At 42.3% G+C, this 16,675-nt stretch overlaps 1 protein-coding gene across 1 annotated transcript in view; it reads right to left on the bottom strand.

The window, feature by feature from the left end:
* The window catches only part of PARP4 (poly(ADP-ribose) polymerase family member 4), a 92,818-nt gene that overhangs the window by 18,406 nt on the left and 57,737 nt on the right, over window positions 1–16,675 (bottom strand). Inside the window, exons 26-30 of the mRNA XM_050766806.1 lie at window positions 15,715–15,885; window positions 15,381–15,461; window positions 5,871–5,951; window positions 4,808–4,903; window positions 4,070–4,192 (exon numbers count right to left, since the gene is read on the bottom strand). Of these exons, the coding sequence (XP_050622763.1) occupies window positions 4,070–4,192; window positions 4,808–4,903; window positions 5,871–5,951; window positions 15,381–15,461; window positions 15,715–15,885 (552 nt within the window). The remainder of the gene's footprint in view (window positions 1–4,069; window positions 4,193–4,807; window positions 4,904–5,870; window positions 5,952–15,380; window positions 15,462–15,714; window positions 15,886–16,675) is intronic.

Here is a 16,675-nt window from a genome sequence, read left to right as displayed (position 1 = left end):
AAATATACTATGAAATAATTTATCACCACACTGTATTAAAACGTAAATTAATGTAGAACCAAATAACTTCAAAAATTTCTATAAACAGTCCAGGCATGGTGGCTCACTCCTGTAATCCCAGCTACTTGGGAGTCTGAGGTAGGAGGATCTCTAGAGCCCAGGAGGTCGAGGCTGCAGTGAACTATGATTGTGCCGCTGCACTCCAGCCTGGGCAACAGAGTGAGACCCTGTCTCAAAAAAATATATATATATAAACAACACATGTGCACTATGAGAAAATTAGAAAATACAGGCAGACACAGGTAGACAGACACAAAGAGGAAAATAAACACCATACAGAATGTTATATCTGATCTCTGGCATATATCCCTCCAGACCTTTTCTGTGAACAAAGTACTTATGTGTGTAGCAGAGCGTAGCGGCATATCTCTTATTTTGTTAATTTAATTTTTATTGTGGGAAAAATGTATATAACAACGTTTGCTATTTTAGTCATTTTAGAGTTTAGTGGGACGAAGCACATTCACACTATTGTGCAACCATGACCATCTCCATTTTCAGAGCTTCTTCTGGATGTGTGTTTTTGAAACACATATAAGGTAAGTATATATTTTCCAGGGCCCATTTTAATAGCGAGTCTCTCTTGTTTCAAGGACAAACAGTTGATTCTTAATTATACATCATCAAACTGATTCTTAATTATATATCAGGTTTTTTTTTCCCAAAACAATGCACTCCAAGGGCCCCTTGTGCCATCACAGAGAGGCCACAGGTCACAGCCCCTCAGCTTGGTCCCTCGCTTTCCTTCAAGCAGCCCTGAGCCCCGTTCTCTGGCTGACCTGGAAGTCTGAACCAGCGTGGGAGCCCACGATATTGCCAACATCTGCCCTGCCTGTGGGTGAGCCTGCAGGGCTGCCTAAGCCTGGCTGAATGTACCTCCAACTTCTCCTGATTCCCCAAACTCTTTGCTTGTGTTGGCTTAAAGTATTATTTTTCTTTCATGGGCAATCCGTGCCCATGGTTCGAAATTCAAAATATACAAAAGGGTGCACTGTAAGAAAGCAAGGCCGGGGGCGGTGGCTCAAGCCTGAAGTCCCAGCACTTTGGGAGGCCAAGGCAGGTGGATCAGGAGTTCGAGACTAGCCTGGCCAACATGGTGAAACCCCATCTCTACTAAAAATACAAAAATAAGGTGAGTGTGGTGGCACGCACCTGTAATCTCAGCAACTCAGGAGACTCAGGTACGAGAATTGCTTGAACCCAGGAGGCGGAGGTTGCAGTGAGCCGAGATCATGCCACTGCACTCAAGCCTGGGTGACAGAGCAACACTCCATCTCAAAAAAAAAAAAATTAAAATAAAAAAAAAAAAGAAAGCAAGTATCCCTGCAAACCCAAGGCCACTTGTCAGCTTTCTGCCCCATCTGTTTGGGCAACAGTGCCCATTTCAGACGCCTTGGTGAATAATAAGTACAGCTAATATTTATCGAATATCTGCCACAAGCTAGACGTGTGTTGTAATGGTCTTAGAACTCTTCATAACCACCTAAGGTGGATTTTATCGCCCTCCCCACTAGCGCATTAGGACTGGAGCGCAGGGAAGGTCAAGTCCCACAGAGTGAAGTGCGGGCTGGGGTTCAGACCTGAACAGTTGGCCATAGTGCCTGTGATCTTAACCACTATATTTTACTGCCTTTCAATCATCTACCTTTTGTGATCTTTGCCAACCTGACACAGTTAAAAAATAAAAAGGAATCTCATGGCAGTTTACATTTTAACTTCTTTTAGCAACGAGATTGCACATCTTTCATGTATTATTTTCTTATTTATGATCAAATCCTTGCTCTGTCACCCAGGCTGGAGTGTAGGGGTGTCATTTTGGCTCACTGCAACCTCTGCCTCCTGGGTTCAAGCATCCTCCCGCCACAGCCTCTTGAGTAGCTGGGGTTACAGGCATGCACTACCAAGCCCAGCTAATTTTTGTTATTTTTTTTGTAGCGACAGGGTTTCACCATGTTGCCCAGGCTGGTCTTGAACTTCTGGGCTCAAGATATCTGCTGCCTTGGCCTCCCAAAGTGCTAGAATTAAAAGTGTGAGCCACTGCGCTTGCCCTAAGAAACTTTTTGTAGAGATGAGGTCTCCCTTTGTTGCCCAGGCTGGTCTCAAACTCCTGGGCTGAAGTGATTTTTCCCACCTCAGCTTCCCAAAGTGCTGGGATTACAGGCATGAACCACGGTGCCTGACCAGATTTTAAATTTTTAAATTTTGGAAATTTTAGTTTTTTTAACCTAGAGACCTAAGAGTGTTGTCAGCACTGCTTTGTTCCTTTGCTTTTGAATTTGTCTTCCAATTTTTATTTAAGCTACATTTTTCAATTTCTATTATATTTCTGGTTATAAGGGCCACAGTATAAAGCACTATAAACTTTAAGAAATATTGGTGGTGAATTTAGATTATTAGATAGCACTTTATGGATAATTTCATGACAAACCTATTACACTACCTAAATGACTTTAGCTTCCTGGCTGACAATCTATTTGCCCATGATAGAAGCGTAGCCACAGGTGTTCTCTTTTGGTACTACACAGCTCCATTCATACATTGTGAAGTCTCTGTCTACACAGCTCCATTCATACATTGTGAAGTCTGTCTACACAGTTCCATTCATACATTGTGAAGTCTCTGTCTACACAGTTCCATTCATACATTGTGAAGTCTCTGTCTACACAGTTCCATTCATACATTGTGAAGTCTCTGTCTACACAGTTCCATTCATACATTGTGAAGTCTCTGTCTACACAGTTCCATTCATACATTGTGAAGTCTCTGTCTACACAGCTCCATTCATACATTGTGAAGTCTCTGTCTACACAGCTCCATTCATACATTGTGAAGTCTCTGTCTACACAGCTCCATTCATACATTGTGAAGTCTGTCTACACAGCTCCATTCATACGCCGTGAAGTCTGTCTACACAGTTCCATTCATACATTGTGAAGTCTGTCTACACAGTTCCATTCATACATTGTGAAGTCTGTCTACACAGCTCCATTCATACATTGTGAAGTCTCTGTCTACACAGCTCCATTCATACATTGTGAAGTCTCTGTCTACACAGCTCCATTCATACATTGTGAAGTCTCTGTCTACACAGCTCCATTCATACATTGTGAAGTCTCTGTCTACACAGCTCCATTCATACATTGTGAAGTCTCTGTCTACACGGCTCCATTCATACATTGTGAAGTCTCTGTCTACACGGCTCCATTCATACATTGTGAAGTCTCTGTCTACACAGCTCCATTCATACATTGTGAAGTCTCTGTCTACACGGCTCCATTCATACATTGTGAAGTCTGTCTACACAGCTCCATTCATACGCCGTGAAGTCTCTGTCTACACAGCTCCATTCATACATTGTGAAGTCTCTGTCTACACAGCTCCATTCATACATTGTGAAGTCTCTGTCTACACAGCTCCATTCATACATTGTGAAGTCTCTGTCTACACAGTTCCATTCATACATTGTGAAGTCTCTGTCTACACAGTTCCATTCATACATTGTGAAGTCTCTGTCTACACGGCTCCATTCATACATTGTGAAGTCTCTGTCTACACAGTTCCATTCATACATTGTGAAGTCTCTGTCTACACAGTTCCATTCATACATTGTGAAGTCTCTGTCTACACAGTTCCATTCATACATTGTGAAGTCTCTGTCTACACAGCTCCATTCATACATTGTGAAGTCTCTGTCTACACAGTTCCATTCATACATTGTGAAGTCTCTGTCTACACAGCTCCATTCATACATTGTGAAGTCTGTCTACACAGTTCCATTCATACATTGTGAAGTCTCTGTCTACACGGCTCCATTCATACATTGTGAAGTCTCTGTAATGCAACATGATGTCATTCAACATTTTATAAATGCGTGAATATTTTCCATCATCAGGGATACAACAACTTCTTCATGTATAGGTATTAAGGGAACCATTTTAGCAAAGGGTTCCCTTCATCTTCGTGAACAAACAAAAGCACAATATCAACTTATTTGGTGATCAGCGTTTACCTGGTTCGTGACGGCTTCTTGGGGCTCCCCCTGCCAGCTCATGTAGGGCAGGAAGTCTACATCTTCTTTGGCAATAAGTTCAGAAACTTTTGGAATATCAGGAAAAGGCGACTCATTCTCATCCTATATTGAATCACAAATAGATTAAATCAAACAGACGTTAACCAATTAAATGATGATGACACACTCTAAAGCCTGTGGGTGTTGGTGTGGGATACGCTGGTGTGTGGGACTGGGGCGTGTGCCATGCGCCACAAGCGTGAGGGAAAGTGGGGAGCTGGAGTGGCTTTCCTCTTCACGGAGCGCTGGCAGGTGCTGGCCACTATGCTGGGCACGTTAGGTGAATTTTTCCTGAAACTTATGAAGGGGGAAGGGGCTCTTATGGAACCCAGGCCTTTTCTATTTTTTGAGGGTCTTGGATTAATAAAAGACGATCAGTGCCAAAACTGTAACAAAATTATAGTATATCTGAAAAATACACATTAGCTAACTATTAATGATTGTAACATTAAAAATGATAACATACTCAAGTCATTTAGAAAGATCACCCTAAGTCCCAACACCGAAGCCCCCCATGACTAGGAGGCTGGGACTTGTGGGGTCTGCTGGCCTGTCTGCACCCCACGCTTCACAGGCCCAGGGCGTGGGGGTCGTCATTCACCATCAAAGCAAGGGTAACTCTCTTAATGTGAAAATATAAATAAAATAATTTAATCTCGAATTAACAATAATACATACCCTTTTCTCAACTGCCACAAAGCTTGTAAATTGTGTTATGAGAGAGTTTTCTTTACTGAGTTTAATAATCAGAGATTTCAAGGTTTGTTTCTTCATCTAGGATAGAATAAAACATGTCATGTCCTGTTTTGTTTTTATTTAGCTATGTCAATAAATCATCTTAAGATTCATATATTTCAGACTGAAATATTGAATTGCAGGTCCCATCTCAATCGGTGGCTCAATATTTCCTTTAAAATGAGATGCACCGACTTAGTCATAGAAACTGTCACTCTCCATTATTCAGCTCCCCGTAGTTCACAGAGAGCTCTCGCAGGCCGTGGCCTTCCTCATTCTTTCACCATCTGTGGCTCCCAATTTAAAGCTGAGGAATTGGAAAGACGCAATGACTTGTTCAGGACAAAGGGGCCTTAAACAAAACAGCACACAGAGGCTGCCAAGCCAGGGGCATCTGAGGGGAATAGGGAGACCACCAGGTGACTGTCTGTCACTAGAACTGACTGTGGGGGTCTCTAAGGCCTGCTGTCACGCTGGCACCTTCTTGTGGGGATGGCGTTGAGGACTAACGCGTGCAGCCTTGTTGAAGGTCTCATCCCTGAGAGAACAGCGGGCAGTCCCGGAGGCCTGGCTGAGGGCCCCTCTGCTGAGGCTCTGGTCTGCACAGCACGGGGGGGTCGGGTGGACTTTGGCAGGTCACTCAGCATTTCACACGCAGGCCTCTCCTCAGTAAGACGGGAACACTAACGCTACCACACGAGAGATCTGAGGTGACGTCCACTACAGGCGCTCAGCGAGTGTTCTCTGAGCCCTCCTCGGACTTTTTCTGATGAGTAAAACATGACAGAATTTTCCGGAAACCACTGCCATCCACTATTCTGTTAATTCATTCAACAAACATTTACCACACACCCCACATCCCGGGCACAGTGTCACAGATACGGTGATGAATGCCCTGACGCCACAGTCTGCACGCAGCTGACCTCACTTTCCATTTCCACAGATAAATCAGTGTAAGAACGCTCAAGAAGAATGTCTAATCGTTTTTACAATGGAGAGAACAAACCTCATGACTGGTTTCATTTTCGTGAAGAATGCCATCTTCGTAATCTCTGATTAGAGCTCGGGCTGCCAGCTTGTGGATCATCTGTGTTTAAGCAGCAAAGGCAAAAAAAAAAAAAGATTCATATGGCTTCTAATAAAAGACGTGCAAAGAACATCATTTTAAAAATTGAGGTATAACCTGCATACAGTAAAATGCACTCCTTTTAAATATACAGTTTGATGAGTCTTAGGGGATGTATACAGTTGTGTGACCACTGCTGGAGTGAAGGCCCAGAACATTCTCTTTACCCTGAAAAGTTCCTGTGTGCCCCTGTGTAGCTTCCTCTAGCCCTGGCAGCTCCGCATCTCTTTTCTGTCCCTAGAGTTTTGCTTTTTCTATAAAAGGCCATTTTGCTGATTCATTTTATTTAAAAAATTCAAAACTTCTTTTCTACCATAGGAAGAACTGCCTTGGTGCTGGGATGCCCATTCATGAACATGGCCTGCACTCTGCAGGGTGAGGACTGCCCCACCAGGTGCTTCCTCTCCAACAACTGAGAGACGGAACTTTCCTTAATTCCAACTCTTGTAATTTTGTCATTGATAAGGCTGCTTCTCACAGAGGAAGAACAACTTGCTGTGCCTTTATGGAAAACGACCTCTTCCCAGGTAAAATTATTTTACCTTCTTTCCCCCTTAGATCTAACTTCTAAAAATACTCTTTTAATTTATTCTCCCTTATCGTTACCCACAAAGATCTAATTTTTAAAGCAATACTGAGCTTAAGTTCTATACATAAGTCACTGGCAACTAATAAGTCAGTGATACCGATTTAATGCTGAAAAGTAAGCAATACATTTTTGACAAAAAACCCAGCAATGTCTGGGAAATTATTTATCTGGTTACATTAACACTCCTTTGAAGAAAAAACTACATAGATAGCATATATAGGCTAGGAACTTTCAAGGCCAAACTATAGTGGATTCAGTACCAGGGCAAACATCGCAAACTTCTTAGTAATAATTTGTGATATTGTGATATGCAAAAAAAGCTAAAATAGGCCACCCCAAAAAGATACTTTCTTTTTTTTTTTTTTTTTTTGAGACGGAGTCTCGCTCTGTCGCCCAGGCTGGAGTGCAGTGGCGCGATCTCGGCTCACTGCAAGCTCCGCCTCCCGGGTTCACGCCATTCTCCTGCCTCAGCCTCCCGAGTAGCTGGGACTACAGGCGCCCACAACCGCGCCCGGCTAATTTTTTGTATTTTTAGTAGAGACGGGGTTTCACCGTGGTCTCGATCTCCTGACCTTGTGATCCGCCCGCCTCGGCCTCCCAAAGTGCTGGGATTACAGGCGTGAGCCACCGCGCCCGGCTTAAAGATACTTTCTTTGGCATATTTTGAGATGTTATTCAGAGGGACAGCAGACACAGGAGTAGCTCTGGAAAGCAGTCCTTTTGTAGGGAATATTTGCATCTGCAGAGGAATCCTATGTTAGTGAAGTAAACAGCAGATGCAAACAGGCTTTCTCTGAGACCCCCTTATCTGCCTTATCCAGATTTAGGAAAGATGAACTCCCAGGAATAAGAGGCTAAAGTCTGATACTTTAAAGGGATCATAGAGAAACTGTTACCAGAGGTGCTTCTATTCTCTCTGAGAGCTGCTGCCTGCCAGACTTCATCTGCATCACAAGGAAGCCTTTGCTCACCATGTGTTTCCTCCCCTATTCCTCCTACAACCTGTCCCCACCTACCCGCCTCTGTACAGTATAAAACTTCACTCATCTGGCCCTTCTTTGAGTCTCATGTGGCTCTTGCACATATAACGAAATCTGCATGTCTTTTCCCCTGTTCATCTATTGTTGGATTATTTTATAGACCAAACATGGAAACTTCAGAGGGAAAGTTTGAACTTCCCTACAGACATAAGAAATATATATATTTGTTATTCCTAACAGGACCCTTCAACCACACCTGAGTTTATGTTAATGAGGTGACCTTTTGAAAGGCCCTAGGATGAGGGCTGGTTGCTGGGGAACTAACCATATGATTAGAGGACTGGAACTTTCAGCCCCACTCCCCAACCTCCAGAGAAGGCACAGTTAATTACCAATGGCCAATGATTTAATCAACCAGGTCTTTGTAATGAAACCTGCCTTAAAAATCCCACCTAAAGGGGTTCAGGGAGCTTCTGGGTCGGCACTCATGTGCCAGGAGGATGGTGCACCCCAACTGTATGTTAGACAGAAGCTCCTGTGCTTGGACTATTCTGGGCCTCACCCTATATACCTCTTCGTCTGGCTATTAATTTGTATCCTTTATAATATTCTTTGTAATACATGAGTAATACTAAGGTAAACATTTCCTGAGTTCTGTGAGCTGTTACACAAATTAGTGAACCTGAGAAAGGGTTGTGGAAACACTGACTTGGAGCTGACCAGAAATGTGGGTAACCTGGGGACCCGCTACTTGCTACTGGTGTCTGGAGTGGGGACCAGTCTTGTGGGACTGAGCCCTCACCCCGTGAGACCTGTGAGGTCTGTGCCAACCCCAGGTGGCTAGTGTCAGAATTGAATTAAATTGTAGGACATGCAACTGGTGTCAGAGAATTGGTTGAGAAAAACACATATCTGGAAACCAGAAATGGTGTGAGTATTGGGGAAACAGGAATTTTTTCTTTCATAATTCAGTTGCTTTAATCAAAAAAGGAAAATAACCCACATCCTCAATATACAATATGATCTACCCTTAGTCCATTTATATATATATTATAATTTCTATTATATTATAGAATTATATCTATTCTATAATATAATAGAAATATTATAACCAATATTTCTAAATAGCATCAGTAGGCCAGTGGCATGTAACTTTTATTGAGTCATGAACATCTTTGCGAACCTCTCTAGCAAAATTTCCATGCATAAATGGCATATTTTATTGCAGTTACTGCCACCCACTGATGCCCATATAGACACACCTAGACCCAACTACCCCAGATGAAGAAGGGCTGTGTTAGAAACTGAAGGAAAGTATACTCATTTGTACATACAGCCCATCTCCATGTTGTGTAATGAAATTTCAACACAGGAAAACAACACAGGAAGTACAGACAGCAGGGGTATCCAATCTTTTGGCTTCCCTGGGCCACAATGGAAGAAGAAGAATTGTCTTGTGTGACACATAAAATACAATAATGATAGCTGATGAGCTGGAAAAAAAAACTTGCAAAAAAATTTCATAAAGTTTTAAGAAAGTTTATGGCAAGATGGCTGAATAGGAACAGCTCCAACCTCCAGATCCCGGCGTGAGCCACACAGAAGACGGGTGATTTCGGCATTTTCAACTGAGGTACCGGGTTCATCTCACTGGGGCGTGTTGGACAGTTGGTGCTGGTCCGCGGGTGCCGCCCAACTAGTGAGAGGTGAAGCAGGGCGAGGTATCGCCTCACCTGGCAAGCACAAGGGGGAAGGGAATTCCTTTTCCTAGCCAAAGGAAATTGAGACACACAACACCTGGAAAATTGGATAACTCTCACCCTAATACTGCGCTTTACCAAAGGTCTTAGCAAACGGCACACCAGGAGATTATATCCCACACCTGGCCCGGAGGGTCTCATGCCCACAGAGCCTCCCTCATTGCTAGCACAGCAGTCTGAGATCTAACTGCAAGGCGGCAGCGAGGCTGGGGGAGAGGTGCCTGCCATTGCTGAGGCTTAAGTAGGTAAACAAAGCTGCCTGGAAGCTCGAACTGGGTGGAGCCCACCACAGCTCAAGAAGGCCCGTCTGCCTCTGTAGACTCCAGGTCTGGGGACAGGGCAGAGCTAAACAAAAAGCAGCAGAAACCTCAGCAGAGGTAAATGTCCCTGTCTGACAGCTTTGAAAGAGAGCAGTGGATCTCCCAGCACAGAGGTTTAGATCTGAGAACAGACAGACTGCCTGCTCAAGTGGGTCCCTGACCCCTGAGTAGCTTAACTGGGGGACATCCCCCAGACCGACACCCCACACTTCACATGGCTGGGTGCACCTCTGAGACGAAGCTTCCAGAGCAAGAATCAGACAGCAACACTCACTGTTCAGCAATATTTTATCTTCTGCAGCCTCCGCTGCTGATACCCCAGCAAACAGGGTCTAGAGTGGACCTCAAGCAAACTCCAACAGACCTGCAGCTGAGGGTCCTGACTGTTAGAAGGAAAACTATCAAACAGAAAGGACACCCACACCAAAACCCCATCAGTAAGTCACCATCATCAAAGACCAAAGGCAGAGAAAACCACAAAGATATGGAAAAAGCAGTGCAGAAAAGATGGAAATTCAAAAAATCAGAGCGCATCTCCCCCTCAAAGGAACACAGCTCATCACCAGCAACCGAACAAAGCTGGACGGGCAATGACTTTGACGAGCTGAGAGAAGACGGCTTCAGTCGATCAAACTTCTCAGAGCTAAAGGAGGAACTACGTAACCAGCGCAAAGAAAATAAAAACCTTGAAAAAAGATGTGACGAATGGCTAACTAGAATAACCAATGTAGAGAAGTCCTTAGAAGAACTGATAGAGATGAAAACCATAACACGAGAACTACATGACAAATGCACAAGCTTCAGTAACTGACTCGATCAACTGGAAGAAAGAGTATCAGCAATTGAAGATCAAATGAATGAAATGAAGCGAGAAGAGAAGTGTAGAGAAAAAAGAGTAAAAAGAAATGAACAAAGCCTCCAAGAAATATGGGACTATGTGAAAAAACCAAATCTACGTCTGATTGGTGTGCCTGAAAGTGAGGGGGAAAATGGAACCAAGTTGGAAAACACTCTGCAGGATATCATCCAGGAGAACTTCCCCAACCTAGCAAGGCAGGTCAACATTCAAATTCAGGAAATACAGAGAACACCACAAAGATAATCCTCGAGAAGAGCAACTCCAAGACACATAATTGGCAGATTCACCAAAGTTGAAATGAAGGAAAAAATGTTAAGGGCAGCCAGAGAGAAAGGCTGGGTTACCCACAAAGGGAAGCCTATCAGACTAACAGCAGACCTCCCGGCAGAAACTCTACAAGCCAGAAGAGAGTGGGGGCCAATATTCAACATTCTTAAAGAAAAGAATTTTCAACCCAGAATTTCCTATCCAGCCAAACTAAGTTTCATAAGTGAAGGAGAAATAAAATCCTTTACAGACAAGCAAATGCTTAGAGATTTTGTCACCACCAGGCCTGCCCTACAAGAGATCCTGAAGGAAGCACTAAACATAGAAAGGAACAACCTGTACCGGCCACTGCAAAAACATGCCAAAATGTAAAGACCATCAATGCTAGGAAGAAACTCCATCAACTAACGAGCAAAATAACCAGCTAATATCACAATGACAGGATCAAGTTCACACATAACAATATTAACCTTAAATGTAAATGGACGAAATGGTCCAATTAAAAGACACAGACTGGCAAATTTGATAAAGAGTCAAGACCCATCAGTTTGCTTTATTCACGAGACTCATCTCACTTGCAGAGACACACATAGGCTCAAAATAAACGGATGGAGGAAGATCTACCAAGAAAATGGAAAACAAAAAAAAGCAGGGGTTGCAGTTCTAGTCTCTGATAAAACAGACTTTAAACCATCAAAGATCAAAAGAGACAAAGAAGGCCATTACATAATGGTAAAAGGATCAATTCATCAGGAAGAGCTAACTATCCTAAATATATATGCACCCAATACATGAGCACCCAGATTCATAAAGCAAGTCCTTAGAGACTTACAAAGAGACTTAGACTCCCATACAATAATAATGGGAGACTTTAACACCCCACTGTCAACATTAGACAGATCAACGAGACAGAAAGTTAACAAGGATATCCAGGAAATGAACTCAACTCTGCACCAAGTGGACCTAATAGACATCTACAGAACTCTCCACCCCAAATCAACAGAATATACATTCTTCTCAGCACCACATTGCATTTATTCCAAAATTGACCACATAGTTGGAAGTAAAGCACTCCTCAGCAAATGTACAAGAACAGAAATTATAACAAACTGTCTCTCAGACCACAGTGCCATCAAACTAGAACTCAGGACTAAGAAACTCAATCAAAACCGCTCAACTACATGGAAACTGAATAACCTGCTCCTGAATGACTACTGGGTACATAACGAAATGAAGGCAGAAATAAAGATGTTCTTTGAAACCAATGAGAACAAAGATACAACATACCAGAATCTCTGGGACACATTTAAAGCAGTGTGTAGAGGGAAATTTATAGCACTAAATGCCCACAAGAGAAAGCAGGAAAGATCTAAAATTGACACCCTAACATCACAATTAAAAAAACTAGAGAAGCAAGAGCAAACACATTCAAAAGCTAGCAGAAGGCAAGAAATAACTAAGATCAAAGCAGAACTGAAGGAGATAGAGATACAAAAAACCCTCCAAAAAATCAATGAATCCAGGAGCTGGTTTTTTGAAAAGATCAACAAAATTGATAGACTGCTAGCAAGACTAATAAAGAAGAAAAGAGAGAAGAATCAAATCGACACAATAAAAAAATGATAAAGGGGATATCTCCACCGACCCCACAGAAATACAAACTACCATCAGAGAATACTATAAACACCTCTACGCTAATAAACTAGAAAACCTAGAAGAAATGGACAATTACCTGGACACTTACACTCTCCCAAGACTAAACCAGGAAGAAGTTGAATCCCTGAATAGACCAATAGCAGGCTCTGAAATTGAGGCAATAATTAATAGCCAACCAGCCAAAAAAAGTCCAGGACCAGACAGATTCACAGCCGAATTCTACCGGAGGTACAAGGAGGAGTTGGTACCATTCCTTCTGAATCTATTCCAATCAATAGAAAAAGAGGGAATCCTCCCTAACTCATTTTACGAGGCCAACATCATCCTGATACCAAAGCCTGGCACAGACACAACAAACAAAGAGAATTTTAGACCAATATCCCTGATGAACATTGATGCAAAAATCCTCAATAAAATACTGGCAAACCGAATCCAGCAGCACATCAAAAAGCTTATCCACCATGATCAAGTGGGCTTCATCCCTGGGATGCAAGGCTAGTTCAACATACGCAAATCAACAAACATAATCCAGCACATAAACAGAACCAAACACAAAAACCACATGATTATCTCAATAGATGAAGAAAAGGCCTTTGACAAAATTCAACAGCCTTCATGCTAAAAACTCAATAAACTCGGTATTGATGAAACGTATCTCAAAATAATAAGAGCTATTTATGACAAACCCACAGCCAATATCATACTGAATGGGCAAAAACTGGAAGCATTCCCTTTGAAAACTGGCACAAGACAGGGATGCCCTCTCTCACCACTCCTATTCAACATAGTGTTGGAAGTTCTGGCTAGGGCAATCAGGCAAGAGAAAGAAAGAAAGGGTACTCAGGAAAAGAAGAAGTCAAATTGTCCCTGTTTGCAGATGACATGATTGTATATTTAGAAAACCCCATTGTCTCAGCCCAAAATCTCCTTAAGCTGATAAGCAACTTCAGCAAAGTCTCAGGATACAAAATCAATGTGCAAAAATCACAAGCATTCTTATACACCAGTAAGAGACAAATAGAGAGTCAAATCACAAATGAACTCCCATTCACAATAGCTCCAAAGATAATAAAATACCTAGGAATCCAACTTACAAGGGATGTGAAGGACCTCTTCAAGGAGAACTACAAACCACTGCTCAGTGAAATAAAAGAGGACACAAACAAATGGAAGAACATACCATGCTCATGGATAGGAAGAATCAATATTGTGAAAATGGCCATACTGCCCAAGGTAATTTATAGATTCAATGCCATCCCCATTAAGCTACCAATGAGTTTCTTCACAGAATTGGAAAAAACTGCTTTAAAGTTCATATGGAACCAAAAAAGAGCCCGCATTGCCAAGACAATCCTAAGCCAAAAGAACAAAGCTGGAGGCATCACGCTACCTGACTTCAAACTGTACTACAAGGCTACAGTAACCAAAACAGCATGGTACTGGTACCAAAACAGAGATATAGACCAATGGAACAGAACAGAGCCCTCAGGAATAATACCATACATCTACAGCCATCTGATCTTTGACAAACCTGACAAAAACAAGAAATGGGGAAAGGATTCCCTATTTAATAAATGGTGCTGGTAAAATTGGCTAGCCATAAGTAGAAAGCTGAAACTGAATCCTTTCCTTACTCCTCATACAAAAATTAATTCAAGATGGTTTAAAGACTTAAATGTTAGACCTAAAACCATAAAAATCCTAGAAGAAAACCTAGGCAATACTATTCAGGACACAGGCATGGGCAAGGACTTCATGTCTAAAACACCAAAAGCAACAGCAACAAAAGCCAAAATTGACAAATGGGATTTAATTAAACTAAAGAGCTTCTGCACAGCAAAAGAAACTACCATCAGAGTGAACAGGCAACCTACAGAATGGGAGAAAATTTTTGCAATCTACTCATCTGACAAAGGGCTAATATCCAGAACCTACAAAGAACTCAAACAAATTTACAAGAAAAAAAGACACAACCTCATCAAAAAGTGGGCAAAGGATATGAACAGACACTTCTCAGAAGAAGACATTCATACAGCCAACAGACACATGAAAAAATGCTCATCATCACTCGCCATCAGAGAAATGCAAATCTAAACCACAATGAGATACCATCTCACACCAGTTAGAATGGCAATCATTAAAAAATCAGGAAACAACAGGTGCTGGAGAGGATGTGGAGAAATAGTAACACTTTTACACCGTTGGTGGGACTGTAAACTAGTTCAACCATTGTGGAAGACAGTGTGGTAATTCTTCAAGGACCTGGAACTAGAAATACCATTTGACCCAGCCATCGCATTACTGGGGATATACCCAAAGGATTAGAAGTCATGCTGCTCTAAAGACACATGCACACGTATGTTTATTGTGGCACTATTCACAATAGCAAAGACTTGGAATCAACCCAAATGTCCAACAGTGACAGACTGGATTAAGAAAATGTGGCACATATACACCATGGAATACTATGCAGCCATAAAAAAGGATGAGTTTGTGTCCTTTGTAGGGACATGGATGCAGCTGGAAACCATCATTCTCAGCAAACTATCGCAAGAACAGAAAACCAAACCCCGCATGTTCTCACTCACAGGTGGGAATTGAACAATGAGATCACTTGGATACAGGAAGGGGAACATCACACACTGGGGCCTATTGTGGGGAGGGGGTAGTGGGGAGGGATAGCATTAGGAGATATACCTAATGTAAATGACGAGTTAATGGGTGCAGCACACCAACATGGCACATGTATACATATGTAACAAACCTGCACGTTGTGCACGTGTACCCTAGAACTTAAAATATAATTAAAAAAAAAAGAAAGTTTACGAATTTGTGTTGGACTGCATTCAAAGCTGCCCTGGGCCGTGGGTTGGACAAGCTTGACATAGAGCATCATATATGGAAATATAACATCATAACTTTCAAACAATGGGTCGATAGTTTAGGTTTTGAATCTTACAGTTCCAGTTGTCTTCTGAAGCTCAGTAGTCGACACCATTGTACAAAATTCTTTCTCTTGAATTAGTGCGCACAGAGTTGCCTGAAATGGGAAAAAAAATAAATTCCTCATTAGCCTTTCCACTCTGCAGTGTCTTGGTTTAACAGAAATTCTTTTGGTGATTTCCTCTCCCCTTTCAATGAAAGTTAGAAGCCTCCCCAAAGCCCTGGCTAACCACCAGCTATGTTCCCAGAAGAAGAAAATCTGCTGGTGAGAAGGGGAGGGAAGAAGACAGAAAAAATATAGCAAAATACATTGGTCTTCCCATAGAATAACAAACTCTGCGCCTTCTTACCTGTGTGCAGTGAGGAATGAATCCGTAGACAAGGAGTCGATCATTGCGAAACAAGGACGGCACCTGGGCTGGGGCCTGCAGGGCCTCAGGCGCATCTGGGTTGAGTTGCTGCCATTTGACCGAGACAGAGTGGCAGCTTGGAGAACATAGCCTAGTCATTTGGTCTTCTATCTATTTATAAAAGAGGAATTATTTCTCTTTCAATGCTCCATCCAGCAAATAGTTACTTCACATTAAAAACAAAGTATACCTTCTATTCTTTGGGAATTGTATAACTCTTCAGTACTTTCTCTCCCTCCTGCTACAGGGCACTTTCCCGAAAAGATTTTAAACATTATTTTATTTTATTTTAATTATTTTATTTTGAGATGGAGTCTTGCTCTGTCACCTAGACTGGAGTGCAGTAGCACAATCTTGGCTCACTGCAACCTCTGCCTCCCAGGTTCAAGTGATTTTCCTGCCCCCAGCATTAGTCGGTGCCACCACACCCAACTAATTTTTGTATTTTTAGTAGAGATGGCGTTTCACCATGTTGCCCAGGTTGGTCTCGAATTCCTTACCTCAGGTGATCCACCTTAGCCTCCCAAAGTGCTGGGGTTATAGGCATGAGCCACCATGCCCAGCTAGAATTTTAAATAATAGCATGATCACAACCTTTACATTTACAAAGCATCCTGAAATTATTCCATTAGCTAATTACTAATATGCAACCTTGGTAAGAGTAGATTCCAGTACTGGAATAGCTATTTCTCCAAAGAAGATACACAAAAGCCAACAAGTGCATGAAAAGATGCTTGCATCACTAGTCATAAGGGAAGTGCAAATCAGAACCACAGTGAGATTCCATTTCACACCCAGTGGGATAGCTGTTATTAAAGTGCTGGCTGGGCAGAGTGGCTCATGCCTGTAATCTCAGCACTTTGGGAGGCCAAGGCACACAAAACTGCTTGAGCTTGGGATT

Source organism: Macaca thibetana, chromosome 17, assembly GCF_024542745.1.
Source record: "Macaca thibetana thibetana isolate TM-01 chromosome 17, ASM2454274v1, whole genome shotgun sequence".
NCBI lineage: Eukaryota > Metazoa > Chordata > Mammalia > Primates > Cercopithecidae > Macaca > Macaca thibetana.
This window is presented reverse-complemented; position numbering and strand designations above follow the sequence as displayed.